An 18,968-nucleotide genomic window follows, 5' to 3' on the forward strand; every position below is an offset into this window, starting at 1 on the left:
CAAGAGATAAGATGCTCCAAAAGACTTTATTGAGGACCCAACACGGTCCGTGTTTCGGTTTTTGAAAAAACCTTCATCAGGGGTCTATAACATAACAACAAAAATATATAAAATAACAAAACACATATATGATTAAATAAAAGAAAATAATAAACAAATCAAATCACATGTCTTACAATCAATTTTTTTTAAAAACATAATGATATTAAAAATTTAAAAGATGAAAATATTAGAAATATTAAAAATATATTAATCATCCCTAATATAAATCAAATATACTCACATAGAATCTAATATATTAACAAAATATTATTATTATACCAACAGACAAGCGACCAAGTGTTATTATTATACCAACAGACAAGCGACCAAATGGGTAATGAGCAAATCGACTCTATCTAGTTTAATTGACATTATAGAAATTTATCTACAATAGAACACAGTGACTCAATGAATAATTATGTATAATGTTAATAATTTTAAATGAAAGAACAGATAGTGTTTTAAATGGGTAACGAAAAATTTCTTAGTCCATACATATAAATAAGGATATGATTAAATATCAAATAAAAATAGAATTGAAATAAAATTAAACATACCAATCAGTAGTTGCACAGAAGATATACTGATAGACAATGGAGCTCATAAAATGTGGTCTCTATTAAAATTTGTAAATGAGGAAAATAGTTAAATATTACAAAAAGATTAAATAAATTATATCGACACGTTAATCGACCAATATCGTAAATGTCCGAATTGTTATTGCTCAAAAACTTACTAAATATTGAAATATATCACAGTAATATCAAAATGATAGACATAACAAAAGGAAATTTTTAATTAATAGAAGGTACATGATTAAAAATATAAATATAAGATCCATAACTTATTTTTAATCATGTACCTTCTATTAATTAAAAATTTCCTTTTGTTATGTCTATCATTTTGATATTACTGTGATATATTTCAATATTTAGTAAGTTTTTGAGCAATAACAATTTTATTATTTTCTTTTATTTAATCATATATGTGTTTTGTTATTTTATATATTTTTGTTGTTATGTTATAGACCCCTGATGAAGGTTTTTTCAAAAACCGAAACACGGACCGTGTTGGGTCCTCAATAAAGTCTTTTGGAGCATCTTATCTCTTGTCTTGGATTGATCCTTTGAAGTTGTTTTTCCACTTGTCTTTTTCTGTGTTGAGGATAGTTCATTCATGTTAAGCATATATTAATAATTAATAAGGGTTAGCATGAATACACTTGGAGAGTTCACAACCACTATCCAGCTCATAATCGAAAGTGATCGCCGGCCATTTCCTGACACAAATCGGGAGATGGCCGGCGATCTGGGAAAAGCGGCAAAATCGGTATAACCGAAAGCTGCTTTTTTTGACAGCATCGCCGCTTTCCCGTCGCCTCGCCGGCGAAAGTTCAAACGGGCGTGTCGGTGGCAAAGTGAAGGCGGGACATGGGCGGGTATGGGCATGGCTACCAGATAGCCGGCTTTCGCCGATAATGGAAAAAAAATACGGCGTTAAGCAGTATTTCGCCGGCTTTACTTGTTCCTTTTATTTTCACGACTAAGCCTCAAAAAGGTGCCTCAACTGACCACATGACCACCGGAAGGAAGCGGAGATGACCTCCCCATACTCCCCCATTGGTCACTAACCCCCTCCCACCAAAAAAACCCCACTTTAAACACTTTTTTTTCCAGCCTGTATGCCAGCCTCAAATGCCGTACCCACCTCCATGACAGCAGAATGTGTTCTGTCCTCCGACAGCCTTTTCCTGCTTGTGATGTGGCTCTGGGGTGAGTGTGACACCTTTTCTGTTATTTGCATCAGCAATGCATTGTGGTGGGTGTAGGTATTGGTAGTTGATAGGCTCTACTCCCCTGGTGCTTTCCCCCTGCTTACTGGGTCAGAGTGTGCCCTGTTTTGTTTCCTGTTGTAGTCCATGCGGTAGTGGCCATTTTTTAAAGCCACTTTTCCTCTACGACCCTCCAGACCGGTCAAGACGCGTGGGTTATGTCCTCCTACCAGCAGAGGGAGACTGAGAAACACTGAGCTTTTGAATACTGTATATATAACCTGTGCAGTACATCCACTAGCCAGTATTTTCTCAGTCTCAGCAGAGGTAGATGGACAGCCTGTGCAGTCTTCAATAGTCTGGTGAGGTAGCTGGATTATACGGTTAAGGGATTTATTCTCTGATTGCCAAATTTAATGTGTTTTCACTATTCCCTGTACGTGGTTTAAAAAAAAAAAAAAAAAAAAAAAAAAAGTAAGTGCTTCGGGGCCCTGGGTCCAGTGGGGCCCAGTTTTTCCCCCCTGGGGTGTCACACCTGTGTTCAGGTCCCTCCCCCTGTGCTGCTCTCCTTGGAGACCCTGGCAGCTTTGTGCCTCGGCTGCTTTTCTAATATTGTAGCCTTGAGAGCCCCTCACTTCTCAGCTGCCAAAAATTTGGGTGATGTCTCTTTAAGAGCTATCTGAAGCTGTTTCTGCATAGGAACGGACGGCAGGTCCGTTCCCTGTTTGTAGCGAGTGAGAGCAGTGCGAGTGCTTGTGCTGGGGAAGCGGTGAGTGAAAAGTTTCTTTTGGCGCCGTTTTGCACAGCGTGTTGGGAGCTTCGGGGTCATGGCAGGCAAACTCCTTCGCTGTCGCGCGTGCTCGCGCCGAGGAGTAGAAGCTCCGGGAGGTCAGTGCCGGTTGTGCGGCGAACCGAAGCAGGCCTCGCCGATGGCGGCACCCCCGGTATTGAGCGCGGAGGTCCCGGCGAGTTCGGGGGTGTTGGGGGCGGCAGGAGCGTCGGCAGGGACGGTTTCGGCGAATTTAGTTTTGGCGGGAACGGCCGCCATTTTGGATTCCGCGCGTCCCGCGGAATCAGCTGTTTTTGGCCCTGCTGCTCCCGGATCGGCTCCAAAAGGGGGGCCTGAGGGTACAGGAGGCGTTGGTTTTCCGCCGGATTTTGTTTGGACCCTCTATCAAGCCTGGAAGGCGGGACCCACTCCTTTAGGGGAGGGGCCTAGTTCGGCAGTGTCTAAGAGGCCTCGTTTTGAGTGGGACGACGAGGAGGGATTCTCTCCTGTAGGCTCTGAAGGTGCTTTTAGTGATGTAGGGGACCCTGAGGGGTTTGAGGGTCCTCAGGATCCGGAGTTGGTGGTTCCTGGGGAGGACCCCTCCGTAGTGCGGATTTTTCACAGGGAGGAGCTTGCGGAGCTCATTGAGCAGGTCTCTTCAACCCTTAAGTTTGAGCAGCCAGAAGCGGCTTTGGGGGAGGCTAGACAGGTGGACCCCTTGGTTAAGGGGATTCAGAGGCAGGCTAGGTCTTTTCCCATGAATAAGGACATCCGGGATATGGTGTTTCAAGAGTGGCATTCGCCGGATTCTCCCTGTAAAGTGTCTAAAGCAATGTCTAGACTGTACCCGCTCCCACAGGAGGATAGAGATTCCTTTAAGGCACCCACAGTAGATGCGGTGGTGACAGCAGTTACAAAAGCCACGGCTATTCCGGTGGACGGGGGGACTGCTCTCCGGGATCCCCAGGATAGGAGGCTTGAGTCATTCCTCAAGCGGAGTTTCGATTTGTCGGCCCTGGCCCTGCAGGCCTCGGTTTGTGGGGGGCTGGTTGCGCGGGCGTGTTTCCGATGGGCCGAGAAGCTGCTTGATGATTCAGTGGAGGTTGGGACCTCCGGTGTGCAGGAATTAGCCAAATTGGAAATGGGATCGTCCTTTTTGTCGGACGCGCTGTATGATTTGCTCCGTGCCTCGGCCAAGAATATGGCTATGCTGGTGGGGGCACGTAGAGCACTGTGGTTGCGAGGTTGGGTCGCAGATGCGGCTTCCAAAGCCAAGCTTTGTTCGCTTCCTTTTAAGGGGTCCATGCTTTTTGGTGAGGATTTGGATAAGTTGGTGCGCGGGCTCAGTGATACCAAGGCCCCTCGCCTTCCGGATTTTCGTCCTAAGGCGGCTTTCAGGGGTACTTCCTCCCGAGGTCGGTTTAAGGAGGCTCGCCGGTATAGGCCCGGGAGGACTAGTGGTCCCTTTAGAGGTCGGTTCTTTCAGCGCACTCAGTCCTTTCGGGGCAATCGGCGCGGAGGGCGTGATTTTCCCGCAGGAGGACAGGCGTCGGGGCGTAATTCGCAATGAAGGTGTGCGGGCCCAGGCTCTGGTTCGGGTAGGGGCTCGGCTGAGTCTGTTTTACCAGGACTGGGCCCAAATCACTTCGGATCATTGGGTTCTCGAGGTGGTGCGAGACGGATACGCTCTGGAGTTCGACGGCCCGCCTCCCGAAAGGTTTCTGGAGTCTCCTTGTCATTCGAGGCTCAAGCGGGCAGCGGTGCGGGACACTCTGGCTCGTTTGATCAGTCTGGGGGCGGTGGTCCCTGTTCCCCCCGCTCAGCGCCGCTTGGGCTGCTATTCAATCTATTTTGTGGTCCCGAAGAAGGAGGATGCCTTTCGGCCTATACTAGATCTGAAGGCGGTCAATGCAGCTCTCAGAGTCCCCTCTTTTCGCATGGAGACATTGAGGTCGGTCATTGTCGCGGTGCAGGAAGGGGAGTTTCTCACGTCTTTGGATTTGACGGAGGCTTATTTGCACATCCCCATTCGGGCCGCTCATCAGCGATTTCTGCGCTTTGCGGTTTTAGGAAAGCATTTTCAGTTTTGTGCTCTGCCTTTCGGATTAGCAACGGCTCCTCGGACATTTTCCAAGATCATGGTTGTAGTGGCGGCGGCCTTGCGGAAGCAGGGTATTCTGGTGCACCCGTACCTGGACGATTGGTTGATTCGGGCCAAGTCCCAGTCGGAGAGCGAGGTGTCTACTGCTCGGGTGGTGCAGTTTCTTCAGTCTCTGGGCTGGGTAGTGAACTTCGCCAAGAGTCACCTGGTGCCGTCGCAGTCGCTGGAGTATCTGGGAGTTCGTTTCGATACCAGAACCGGTCGAGTCTTCCTGCCGGGCCCTCGGATTTGCAAGTTGCAGGGTCAGATTCGTCTGTTCCTGTCGGAGGCGGCTCCGACGGCCCGGGAGTATCTACAAGTCCTAGGGTTGATGGCGGCCACCATAGAGGTAGTTCCGTGGGCCCGGGCGCACATGCGGCAGTTGCAGTCAGCTCTTCTCAGTCGGTGGTCACCCCTGTCGCAGGAGTTGGACGTACGTCTTCAGTTGCCGGTAAGCCCACGCCTCAGTCTCCGGTGGTGGCTAAACCCAGGAAATCTGGACACGGGAATGCCGTTGGAGGCTCCACAGTGGGTGGTCCTCGTCACAGACGCCAGTCTTCAGGGCTGGGGGGCCCATTGTCTCGGTCAGGTAGCTCAAGGTCGTTGGTCCCAGGTAGAAGCTCAGTGGTCCATCAATCGTTTGGAAACTCGGGCCATTCGACTGGCGCTTCTGGCGTTTCAGAGTGTGCTGTTGCGGAAAGCAGTCCGGGTGTTCTGCGACAACGCCACCGCCGTGGCTTATGTCAACCGTCAGGGGGGCACAAAGAGTCAGGCGGTCGCGGAGGAGGCGGCGCTGTTGTGTCAGTGGGCGGAGGTTCATCTTCTAGCGCTCTCCGCGGCACATGTGGCTGGAGTAGACAACGTGGAGGCAGATTACCTAAGCAGGCATGCTCTAGACCCAGGAGAATGGGCGCTTCATCGGGCGGTGTTCAATCGCATTGTGTCGGTCTGGGGACTTCCCGTGATGGATCTCATGGCAACAGCCCGCAATACTCACGTTCAGAGGTTTTTCAGTCGACGGAGGGATCCGCGAGCGGAAGGCATAGACGCGCTCCTGATGGTTTGGCCGCAGGAGTTGCTGTATGTGTTTCCTCCATGGCCGTTGGTCGGTCGAGTGGTTCAGCGCATTGCTCGGCATCACGGTCAAGTGATTTTGGTAGCCCCGAATTGGCCGCGTCGGCCGTGGTACGGAGATCTGGTTCGGTTGGCAGTAGCGGACCCTCTGCCGTTGTCAGAGTCAGTGGTGTTGTGTCAGGGACCGATAGTTATGCCGGATCCGGCTCGGTTCTCGCTTACGGCCTGGCTCTTGAGAGGCACAGGTTAAGGAAGAAAGGTTTTTCGCCCAGAGTTATCGAGACGATGTTGAGTTCGCGTAGGCAGTCCACTTCGTTGGCGTATGTCCGGGTCTGGAGAGTATTTGAGCATTGGTGTGCGGGTAGACAAATTCTTCCCTTTCGAGCGTCGGTGACAGATGTCTTGGAGTTTTTGCAGGATGGTATGGACAGGGGTCTGGCCTTGTCTTCTTTGAAGGTACAGGTGGCAGCTTTGTCGTGTTTTCGTGGAAAGATCCAGGGGAAGTCGTTAGCTTCTAGTCCGGATGTGGTTCGATTTTTGAAGGGTGTTAAGTTACTGCGGCCGCCCCGGCGGCGGATGGTGCCTCCGTGGGATTTGAATCTCGTACTGGATGCTTTGGTGAGGCCGCCGTTTGAGCCCTTGGTTTCTGTTTCGGATAAGGATCTGTCCCTAAAGACTGTGTTCTTGGTGGCTATTACTTCAGCCCGGCGGGTGTCAGAACTTCAGGCTTTGTCTTGTAGAGAACCCTTTTTGTCCTTTTCCAAGGAGAAGGTTTCGTTGCGCCCGGTGCCGTCCTTTGTGCCCAAGGTGGTTTCAGAGTTCCATGTGAATCAAGTTATTTCCTTGCCAGTCTTGGGTGATTCTGCGGGGGATGCGGAACAGCGTCGACTGGCCAAGTTAGATGTGCGAAGAGTCTTGCGCTGTTATATCTCCAGAACTCGGCACTATAGACTGTCTGATCGCTTGTTCGTTCTCCATGGTGGTGCAAGAAAGGGTGCGGCAGCTTCCAAAGCTACAATAGCTAGGTGGTTGAAAGAGTCAATTGCGTCGGCGTATTTGCTGAAGGGCCGCGTGGTCCCTAAGGAATTTTCGGCTCATTCTACCAGGGGAATGGCGACCTCCTGGGCGGAGAGTAGTATGATTCCGCCGTTAGATATTTGTCGAGCGGCGGTTTGGTCGTCATTGCATTCGTTTGTTAAGCATTACAGGATTGATGTGCATGCCAAGGACGAGGCAGGTTTTGGGGCTGCAGTGTTGACCTCTGGCCTTCGTGGTTCCCGCCCTTAGGATGTTTACTGCTTTGGTACTTCCCACGCGTCTTGACCGGTCTGGAGGGTCGTAGAGGAAGGTGAAATTAGATCTTACCTGCTAATTTTCTTTCCTCTAGACCCTCCAGACCGGTCAAGGCCCGCCCTGTCTGTACTTTAGGCCAGGAGGTTTTGTTTGGTCTGGTCTCTTTGTTGTTCTATCTTGGCAGCTGTTGAGTGTGGTTTCTATGTTTCAGACTTTTGTTGGTCTGAGTCTGGTTAGGTGTGACCGTGTTTGAGAGTCCACCTGTGGAAGCACACACAATAAAAAGGGCACAATGAAAGATATGAAGAAAGTGTCCAGTTGGCAGTGACCACGTACAGGGTTGTTAGTTGTAGTTGCTGTTTTGGTTTCTCTGCTTTGTCAGGGTTATACTGGCTAGTGGATGTACTGCACAGGTTATATATACAGTATTCAAAAGCTCAGTGTTTCTCAGTCTCCCTCTGCTGGTAGGAGGACATAACCCACGCGTCTTGACCGGTCTGGAGGGTCTAGAGGAAAGAAAATTAGCAGGTAAGATCTAATTTCACCTTAGTTCCCTTTCCTGTGTTACCCATGTTAGAGAACTTAGTTATTACCTTGAATGGTGCTGAAAGAGGGCATTGTACACCACTGTGCCAGCTCTGACCTACTGCTAATCTTAGTACCAGGGGACTCTTTGCTAGTGGGGCACAACCTCTGATCTGCAGTTAACTGTGAGTAAACGTGCTTATTTCAAGAAAGGACTTTTTCAGAGAGATTAGTCTTCAGGTGTGAACTGGTGTGCCAAAGTTATACAGCAGCAACAAGTCCTAGAGGCTGTATGCAGGTCCCTGGAGCAGTTTTAGTAGGTGCAGTACATTTATGGGTAGTGGGTTTTGGAGGGGTTGGGGGGGCTCAGCTCCCAAAGTAAGGGAGTTATCCACCGCACTGACCCCTAGGGAGCCCGGTTGGTGTCCTGCCATGTCAGGGGGGCCAGTGCACTAAAAATGCTGGCTCCTCCCACGGCCAAATGCCTTGGATTTGGCCCGGGTTTGAGATGGCCAACATAACTTTCCATTATCGCTAAAAAACGAAGCCAGCCATCTCAAACCCCAGCCAAATCCAAGGCATTTGGCTGGCCAGAACCGTATTATCGAAACAAAAGTTGGCCGGCCATCTTTTTCGAAAATACGGGTCTGGCCAGCTGTTTGCGGCACCGCCAAAATACATCGCCAGCCATGTATTTTGCCGGCGCCGTTTGATTATTCCCCTCCATGGGGACTTGACCTTCAGTAGGGTCAGTCCAACATTGCTCCTATATAAAGTGGAGAAGTGCTGTTGGACTGACCCTATTGAAGATTATGACTAACAGGTTTGTACCTGCTTTTTAGCGCCCAGAGGAAGGTACTTTTTAAGTATCCCTATAGGTTCATTGCTACATATTGTGAGTTCATACACAGCTTTGTGCATTTGATGTATGCACTTTTGGACTTATGTACTGTGGACTCTCCGAAACACGGCCCATGTCGATTTCCCATAGTGGTTGTGTACCTCTCGCAGTGTATTCATAAGACATAAGGCATAAGCATCGCCACACTGGGACAGACCAAAGGTCCATCTAGCCCAGCACCCTGTCTCCGACAGTGGCCAATCCAGGTCACAATCACCCAACAAGATCCACGGAACAAAGCATTTTGTACTTCTTGTCCCAGGAATAGTGGATTTTTCCCTACGTCCATTTAATAACATTCTATGGCCTTTTCCTTCAGGAAGCCGTCCAAACCTTTCTTAAACTCTGCTAAGCTAACCCTGGTTAATTAAAGATTACCTGTTTTGACGCCATACTGGTCTTTGGTCATCTCTGCTGCTCTTTGGTTTCTGCTTCCTGACCCATGGAGATCGGTCCTTTTTTTGCTTCTGTTCATGATCATATGAATGACATCCTAAGAGGCCTGATGGTATTCCGGACAAGGTGCAAAACCTTTGGAGGTCTAATTACTAAGGTGCCAAACCTCTGAGTTAAATGTTAGGAGTGCCCTCGCACTTTGGAGTTAATGCAGAGCAATGGTGACTAAGGTGTGTTAACAGCATTGATAACATGAAATGCATTCAGCTACATCATGTAAAATACGATGTTAGCTATCAACTTGTGAAAATGACCTCTATATTAACTGCAAACTGCATTCCTTGCCCATTCAAAAAAAATCTTTAAAAGCTTCAAACAATACAAAACGCAGCAGTGCACCTTATTTTTGTGCTACCCAGATCTGATCGTTTTTCTAGTTTTTATATGCTCCTCCATTGGCTTCCAGTGGAGGCTAGAATATTATTTTAATTTTATTGTTTCCTTTTCAAAATTGTATATGCTGATGCTCCATCCTATATGCAAAAATTCAAAACACAGCCTTCTACAGGACAAATCATGGTTACAATCTTTTTGGACATGGATGATGTTGTTCACATGAATTTCCATGAACCTGGTACAACCACCAACTCAAAAGCATTACATTGCAATCCTGAAAACTTTGAATTGAGTTCGGAAGCACAAGAAGGAAATTTTGTTGCAACATGACAACACTATGCCTTGCATAGCATGAAATACCACAGAGGCAATTGTGAAGATGGATCTCACAGTCTTACCCCATCTGCCAAACAGCCCAAACATAGGGCCATGCAATTTCCATCTTTTTTCAAAATTGAAGGAATACATTTGGAAGCATCTGTTCGACTTGAATGAAGAGGTGGAAAGGACTGTGAGCAACTGGGTGAAGAGGCAAGAAGTGAAGTTCTTTAGTGATGGCTTTCAAAAACTTGCAGAAATGTGTGGCGAATGGTGACAACTATGTAGAAAAGTAAATATATGTAATAGAGCAAGTTTTAAGCATTATTTTTGTTTTTTTTATTCATTGCAATATCGTCATTTAAACAAAAGCTATGGAGGTGGAGGCATTACTTTTCATTCAATCTTCGTATACATTTTAATAGATCACAGACTGGCCTCTATCTAGTCTCTAAGACAGTAAATAAGGTAGAGCTTTCTTGTACTTCAGTACATAAAGATTTCCAATGGGATAAATTGGTATTATTCTTTACCTGCTGAACACGCTCTCTTAAAACAGACCTAAACTAGGAGTGAATAGTGGGGCCTACACCAGCAGATTTGTCACTTAAGGAGGATATCAATAAATAATGCAGTCAAAAGTTGATGATTTATCTAGAAACACCATAAAAAAATATAATACCTAGGGATGTACAATGCCATTCAACCCTTATCCATTCACTTTTGTTTTGGCGAGACTGGTTGGTGACTTAACTGTTCAGTCTGTCATGTCCAGAGAGTCAGTCCAGACCTAAATATTTATCCATCTAGAGCAGTTTATATGAGCCAAACTGCCAAATAAGCCAGACTTACTGGCCAAACTGGTAACTTCCTACATGAAAAGAACTTTTGGCATGGTCTAATGTGCTGCTAATATCCCAGTACAGCACATCAACCGCACCTCAGAAAAATTAGTTTTATCGAATTCGGCCATCTGCCTAATAAAGAAAAAATATATTACAGGAACAGGCATAATTTTACAAAACAGTTTTTTGAGGTATACAGGGCATATGTTAACAAAATGTGGGCTGAATTACGTGGTCATTATGTTTAAGCAAAGCAAAGCTGCTTTCATCCATCAAACAACCCTCAGTTCTCTTGGTTATTAATTTTTAAAATCCAATTTTAGTATCATTGATCTGTCACTGGATTTAGAATTTATTTCAGACCCTTAGCAAGCAAGCAGTATTAAATCACCTTGTTGACCTTACAGTAAATGTGTTTTCGTTATTAATACATAATGTTGATATTGTCTGCCGGTGACAGCAACGGAATGGCTGAAAATGCAGAACGCAGAAGATGCCCATGTGAAGAACAAGTCCAAAGGGGCAAAAAGTCAAGGTAAGAAATACTGGAAAAAGAAGCAGAGAGTGGGGGAGGGGAAATGGGTCCTGGAAAACAGATATTGTGTCTTTGTAGAACATTTAATAATCATAATAACAGTATGGAGATTTTTAGCATTCTTTGCAAATAATGTTCAATGCAGCTCACAATAGTATTCAGGTATAATACATCCTTTCCAAAAGAGCTTACTAAATGGGTACAAGCCTCTCAAACTTCTATCCAGTATGATTGTTCTGCCCCCATGACTGTGTGTGCATGTTTCTGTTCAGTTGTATTATGCTGACAGCTAATGTAAGTTGCTTCCTAATTAGTTTTGTAACCTTTACTCCTATTGGTCATCTCCTTGCATGTGACCACCTTTTTCTCCTCAGCAGAGACCTACCCTGGTCCTTTCTCATTCCACTGTCACATGTCTTTTCCTCATTAACTGGGCCTATGTCCTCCTGCCTTCTGGATAGGCCATCTTTACCTCAGCCTTGCAAGCAAGGTTTTCTGCCTTTTATTCCTTTCCATCCCCTTTGAACTACGTTAAGCATTATATACTTTATTGTAAAAATAGGTTTCCAGACATGCTTTAAACTTTGAAAATAAAGGTTCGAGACGTAAAGAAAGTGGCATGGCATTCAATAAAAAAGGGGCAGTTACGTTGAACAGTGAGTTACCTATATGCTCATAACAGATTTGTCTGTAGGATGACACACCAGCAATTGGTGTTCAGTAGAGCATAGAGCCTGATTAGGTACATAGGGGATGAGATAGCAAAAAAGAAACAATAGGAACCCTGAGAAACAAATCTAGTGAGTTAGCTTGAGAAGTTTATAAGTGATCCTGGTAGCAAAGGTGTTGCGTGGCATTTTCTAGCACCAGTAACAAGTCTTATGGCCGTATTCTGGATTGTCTTAAGGTGACTCAAGTCCTGCATTTGGAGGCCATGAAAAACAAGAATTACAGTAGTCCAACTGACTAAGAATCAGAGAGCGGACAAAAACCCAAATAGATTTTGAGCTCGATATTCAGGCTGCTGGAGGGAACATGGCTAACTCCCACAGTCCGCAGTCAGCCTGGATATTCAATGCTGGCAGTTTCCAGTGACCAACATTGAATACCCCGGTGTTTTTTGGCTGGTTTAAATGTAACCGAACAAAATATTCAGAGCTGGCTGGTTAAGTTTAAACCAGCCAAAGATAAGCCTGTTATTTTGGTGGCCCAATTTGGCCGCCAAACCTAGCCGGCGAAGCGCTGAATATTAGTGGATAGCCGGTTATATTGCGTAATATACCTGTTTACCTACTAAGTGCTAAGAGGCTGGACTGATACAGAAAATGGCCTAACAAGCTAACTTCTTGTCCCATCAGAAAAATATAAAAGCCTTTGACTTAGCAGGATTCAGTACAAGTTCATGCTCTATCCTACCTTTAAGAAACAAAACAGACCAGTGTTTCTCACGGTTTCGTGAGGTTCCTCTCCTCCTCTTGTTGTTTTCTTTGCTATCCTAACTTTATCCAGTTTTGTTACCTGGTTAACTGCCTGAGACACCCATAGGAATATAATGGGCGTCTCTGTGTTTATCACCAGCTGATTTCTACCGCAAGCTAAAAACACTACCCTGGCTAAGACCCCCTGAATCTGATCTCATAATCTCCAGTTTCACCCAAGCTCCACACATGGACTGCCCCAGCACAGTTAGTGACACTGCATATTCTTCTCATCAACACTTATCCAGTGAGCAGCACCTGTGAAAATTGGTCCCGGCATTTCTTTTTCTGCAAGCAGACTCAAACATTAGTGCAGAAAGCAGCACGAACTGATTATTTGCAGAAATCCCAGCTGTATTAACTTTTCATCTACAAATTAACTATAAATAAAGGTTCTCCCATGCATGCTTAAGTAGCCCTGGAAGGGCCAGCTGTGTATCAAACCAGCCCAGCATAAAAGAATCCCAGATTTTCAAATCTAATTGTCATCAGAAGCCTAGCAATGCTATTCCTTTTCCTGAAACCAAACTTCAAAAGTTGTTCTCAAACCCAGTGCATTCACGTTGCTTTCACTGGTGTTAATTCAGTGCTCTGAACAGTACCTTTTTTTTTTTAAAAGAAGACTTAAAGTTTCATTTATCAAAAGGTTTTCTCTCATTTTGTGCCCAAGGGTAAAACCATCATAAATCATAGCCCATAGTCTATTTTTTTTTTTCTTTTTGAAGGAGGGAATTTAATGCTCACATTACTGGAAGAAAGTAGATACAGAGACAGATGCAGGAACCCTGGGGTCTGGAGAGCCTCATAAGCTCTGAGAGCAACTGCAGAAGCTTGACAAACCTCCTCGGCTTAACAAGATTTTGTACTGGGCAGCTGAGCCTGATGAAGTCATTGTCATGATGTGAGGAGCTGAGGTCCCTGTGTCTGGTAAAATCCCCCAGGGATGTAATTACATCTTAACGATCACAGCCCTATTACTTATTATGCAGAGGATTTCTCATGAGGCAGGAAACAGGACCCGAGTCTGAGCATACAGTTTTGTGCCAGTGAAAGTTTTGACAGCTGTACAAATTGATCACATTCAAAATGCACATGAGAATGTGTGAAAGTATCCCCTTGGAGAAATGTAGGACTTTGTGGAAAGGAAAAAAAAAGAACTCTGATGTTTCAAACATCTGGGGCCTTGCCATACCATGTATGTTTTGTTTGTTTAGGTTTTATTTTTTTAAGAAAAAATGACTTGCCTTAAATCAGGTTAAAATGGCTCATGAGAGTCAACCCCTTACCTCTCTATGCATCATCATATATTGCCATAAATAGTAGCAAATCAGAATTAGCAAGTTTTCTTGCAAATGACATCCCAGGAATGAAGGAATGCAAAGGAAATCAAGCCCTAGTTCATTTTTACAGATAGACATCAGCGTGAAATGTGTAGAAGAGTGCATAAATTACCTTGTTATTGTCGAACATGGTGCACACTGTCAAACCCTTATTCATTTATCTTAAACCTAGACACGCATGTGTGTGTATATATATATATTTTTTTTTCAGGAATTACCTCAGGCTTTATCTTTCCTTTGTTTCTTGATCCATCACGTTTTGAGACATTACTGATTACTGAACCCATGCACTAGGGGCCAGCTTTAGTAGTTAGCTATCTGAAGAGGGGTTGTGCAGAAAATAAAATAATTTCTCCCTGTTCCTTTCCCATAATATATTCTACAATGCTTCATTAAAGCAGTCAATGAAGCTGATAGCTAGACAAGCATCCTCCAGTCTTGCTCCTTCTTCAGCACTATCTTTAATGGGTATTTGCATGTTAATCTAAAGTTTCTTTTAGGTGGGAAAAAAAACCCTCTTGTCTGTTTGTTCCATAGGTAGAACAGTAGAGAAAGTCTGGACTTCAAAAAACAAGGAAGATGAGCAGGTAGGCACAGAAGTCCATGAAAATTCAGACCTTCTCTTCTCCTTGGATGCTAGACATGTTGCAAAAACTGACTGTGTCAGTTCATTTATGTATTTAAAAAAATATTGCCTGCTCTATCCACAGATCTAGGCAAGGTACAATAAAATGTTCATAAAATCAACGTGTAAAGCATATATTAAAACAAATAAAAACATACAATAGGAAATGAGAAACATTTCAACAAAGAAAGTTACAATATTGAGCCACCATAATCCCTCAAGTCCAGGTTTTTTTCTCCCCCCCCCCCCCCCCCTCACCCCCCGTCCTGGAAACTCACTGCTAATCTCACCAAAGCCCAAAAATAATTCTATTCACTGTTATGTATAGTCAGTGCAGTGACATAGCAGAAATTACAGTTTATCATTTTGGAAATTCCTAATCCTCATGACTATAGGATACTGACCTCATTGTATAGTTGTTGTAGTGATGCAGCCTCCAAGGTATTGAGGGGGTCTTTTACTAAAGATTAGCTCGAGTTATGTGCAGCATAGCCCATAGGAATAAAATGGGCCCTGTTGCACATAACTCGAGCTAATCTTTAGTAAAAGACCCCCTGAATGAGCTTCTAGGAGGGTTAAAAATGGAGTCTTATTATTGGGTGTTTTGAAGCCATTTAAAAACATGGCTTTTTGGCCCCCTTCCTGGGGGTGGGGGGTAGAGGTATGCTGGACATGGGGGTCGGGAAGGGAAGAAAAATAGTGATATACTAGATGGTGGGGGGGGAGAAGAAAGGTGGAGATATACTGGTACTGGAGAAGATGAGAGAAAAGGCGATATGTTAGATCTGCCAGGAAAGGGGGGGGAACAACAGTAGAGAGAGCAGTGGCGTACCAAGGGGGGGGCGGTGGGGGTGGTCTGCCCCGGGTGCACACCGCTGGGAGGTGCCGCGGCGCACGCCTGTGGGCTCCGACTTCGCGAACTTCGTTCGTTCACTGCAGCTCCCTCTGCCCCGGAACAGGTTACTTCCTGTTCCGGGGCAGAGGGAGCTGCAGCAAACGAGCGAAGTTCACGAAGTCAGAGCCCACAGGCGCGCGCCGTGGCACCCCCCCAGTGGCGTGCACCCGGGGGTGTCATTTCGCAGGCGGGGGGCGCATCGGCGATCCGCCCCGGGTGCCATCCACACTAGGAACGCCACTGAGAGAGAGAGAGACTGGACTGGACTGGACTGGAGGAAGGAAAGAGAAGGGATGCTAGACCTGGGGAGGGAGACAGAGACCAGATTTGGGAGGGAGGTGAAATAGAGAAAACAGAGAAAAAAGAATAGAAAAATGAAGGCAGATAAAGACCATATGGCCTATCCAGTTTCCCATCCATGCCATCTACTATCCCTTCTTCTCCCTTAGAGATCCTATGTACCTGTCCCAAGCTTTCCTGAATTTAGATACAGTTTTCAACTCCACCACCTCCACTGAAAGGCCATTCCATGAATTCATCACCCTTTCCATGAAGAATTATTTCCTCAGGTTACTACTGAATCTGTCCCCTGTCACCTTCATCCTATGTCCCCTCATTCCAGAGCTTTTTGTCAATTGAAAGAGACTCGCATTTAAGCCATGATAGTATTTAAACATCTCTATCATAGTTCCCCATTCTAGGAGAGACACTGGACCCATGTAGGGAGAGAGGGAGACATGCCGGACTACAAGGGGGGAGGGACAGGAGAGAGAGAAGGGGAGAAATGCTAGACCCCGAATGGGGGAAGTGCAGGAATGAGGGAAAAGAGAAGGGAGGGACAGGGCATAGCGAAGACATGGTGGGTAAGGGTAAGCTTAGATACAAGGATACAGAGGGGCAATGATGGAAAAGGGTTGGTATAGAGACAGAGATGGGTCATGCTGAATATAAGTTGAGAATAGAGACACTAAGAGGTCAGATGCTGAATATGGTGGGGGAGGATAAGAACAGGGGCACAGAGGAAATATGCTGGATAGGACAAACAGGGATGCAGAGAGAAGATGGACAGTGGACATAGAGAGAAGAAATGCCAAATCGACAGGAGATCCTGGAAAGGCAGAAAGAACAGAGAAAAATAGAAGAGAGACAGATCAAATTAAATGAAAAAGTAGATACTCAAACTACAAAGGTAGAAAATTTTTTTATTTTGAATGTATTAATTTTGAATGTATTAATTGGGAAATGTGCATCAGCTGGTGCAAGACTGTTATATGTTTTTTAGTCAGTTTTAATCGAGTTATCATCCGGTGGCTTTGGGTTCTTCTTTTATTGTGTGGGTTGAGGCCTCCCTCAATTGTAACGTTATTCTTACAGAAATTCCTACGGTGATTAGCCTTAACGAAAAGCCTAAACTGTTTAATAATATACCTACAATATGATATTTGCTGGATGTGTTTCAGTCTTCTAATCAAACAATTGAGACCATAATTTCTACAAGGTCTAATGTATTTATTAAAAAATGTAGGGGCAATCATTCAAAGTTAAGAACTGTACAATGGGATGAGAATTATGCTAAACCTGATGTTGGTAGCTACACTGTTAAATGTTTGATGAATTTAAAGGAAATTAAGTAAATAAATATGTGTTTGGGAAGATAATGAACTGATGAAACCCGATGTTACAACACCAGTTCCTTGCTTATATTTTAATGCTTGTTCTTTAAATAATAAGTTATTGTTAGTTCATGATTTAATCATACATAATGATCCAGGTTTTGTTTGTATAACCAAGACTAGGCTGAATAAATTGGAAAGTCCTATTATATCACAGATTTGTCCTCCAGGATATAGTTTTCTTCACTCTTGTCAAACTATTAGGAAGGGTGGAGATGTAGCTGTTATCTTTAAATCTTTTTAAACCTAAATGTTGTTGAATTTAAGTTTGCAGAAGGTTTAGAGTTAGCATTGTTTTAGTTAAGTGATGATTCTATGAAGGCATCTAATTTGGTAGGGCTTCTTCTATCATCCTCTAGGCTTATGGTTGAGAATTCAGCAGATCTTCTTTGACTTAATTTCACACTATGCTTCCTTATATGCTAGATTTGTTTTAATAGGTGACTTAAATTTACATCTTGAGAATGATTTGGATACTAATGTGCAGCAATTTAAATCTTTTTTTTTAATTTTTGAGCCAGATTAAAAAAAAGTAATATGGGACACTCATTGGATTTAATTGTATCTTATCCATCTATTCTAATTTCTGATGTTAATTGGCAGTTTTTTGGTCAGATCATTTCATGCCAATGTTTACTTTAAGCATATCAATGTCTAAATAAATCTATAATTCTAAGTGTGAGGTTCTGTTAACAAGAGGTAAGATCAAGACAGATAGATTTTGGCAACTATTTATTGATTGTCTCAAAAATGATATTGAAAATCCATCTCATTTGCTATCTGTATGGAATGATTCAGTTATAAACACTCTGGACTGAACTCCCTTCTTCCTGGAAGCCTTTCATTGCTGCACATGCTCTCTAGCAGCTTTATTTTATTTATTTGAAAGCTTCCCATATGTAGTTCCTCTGTGTATATCCCTTTGCTACACATGCTGGCATGTTTCTAAATATAACTGAGATAAAACAATGTATGATAACAATGTGGATGCACTGATGCAGCAACTTATAGTTTGTTTTGGACATACCAAGATGGCAGCTCCTGGGAGAGCAGGCTTCAGCTTTTTGACATCATGCCATTTCCTGTCATTAAACCTCCTTTGTTCTGACACTGTGAAGGAGTATCCTTAAGGGGAATTGGCAGTGTCCAATTGACTCCCTCATGCTGTGCCTGCCCTAATTAAATTATCATTGGGCTCTCCATTGCCAGTTTCTCTAGCTGGTACTGATCTAACTAGTAGTAACATTTCTGAGGAAATTTTTTAAAGGATAGTGGGTCAGCAATATTTAGAACGAAGAAGATTTTGTATGATAATCTGCTTGTATTATCTAAATTCTCTGAAGACACTTCTCAAAAGCCCTCTGAACACGATAACTGAATTGATTCTTTGGAACAACAAGTGCTCAAGACTGATTCCCAGCTTAAATCTGTTCTTGCTGCAGTAGTTTCTAAGGATAATTTAATGATTCTTATGCAGATGGAAGCAATTGAGAACTCAGATCGTGCACCTAATCTGGGACTTCAACTTTAGAGTGACATATTATTCATCTTCCCTTGGCGTTGTTCAAGATGTATATGAGAGATATGTTGCAATTTCCTAACCTTGATATTCTGACAGTATTAAATCTATATTATTTCCCATTGTTTATGTCCCATTATTATTATGCCATTTCCTGCACTGGGGAAAATAGGGCTGTATATTTTAGCCTGGCGGTAATTAGGCAGCATCGCGCACTACCCGGTTATTGCCAGGCTAGTGTAGGAGCTCTTACCGCCCTCACATGGCCATGCGGTAAGAGCAATCTTACCATATGGCCATGGCTATTTTCAGCCTTTTATAACCGCTGCAGTAAAAAATGGCCACAGCATGCGGCAAAAACAGCCCCTACCACTAATGCAGGGCGCTTTTTACCGCAGCTGCATATAATTGGCTGCATTTACATGTCTAGGTT

At 44.3% G+C, this 18,968-nt stretch overlaps 1 protein-coding gene across 4 annotated transcripts in view; it reads left to right on the forward strand.

Annotated features, from left to right (window-relative positions):
• Window positions 1-18,968, forward strand: part of ERICH6B (glutamate rich 6B) — a 124,855-nt gene that overhangs the window by 25,413 nt on the left and 80,474 nt on the right. For all 4 annotated transcript variants that reach the window (XM_030200510.1, XM_030200509.1, XM_030200511.1 and 1 more), the window contains exons 5-6: window positions 10,931-11,005; window positions 14,361-14,410. In XM_030200510.1, coding sequence (XP_030056370.1) covers window positions 10,931-11,005; window positions 14,361-14,410 — 125 coding nt within the window. The remainder of the gene's footprint in view (window positions 1-10,930; window positions 11,006-14,360; window positions 14,411-18,968) is intronic.

The sequence above is a fragment of the Microcaecilia unicolor genome, chromosome 4 (assembly GCF_901765095.1).
Source record: "Microcaecilia unicolor chromosome 4, aMicUni1.1, whole genome shotgun sequence".
Lineage (NCBI taxonomy): Eukaryota > Metazoa > Chordata > Amphibia > Gymnophiona > Siphonopidae > Microcaecilia > Microcaecilia unicolor.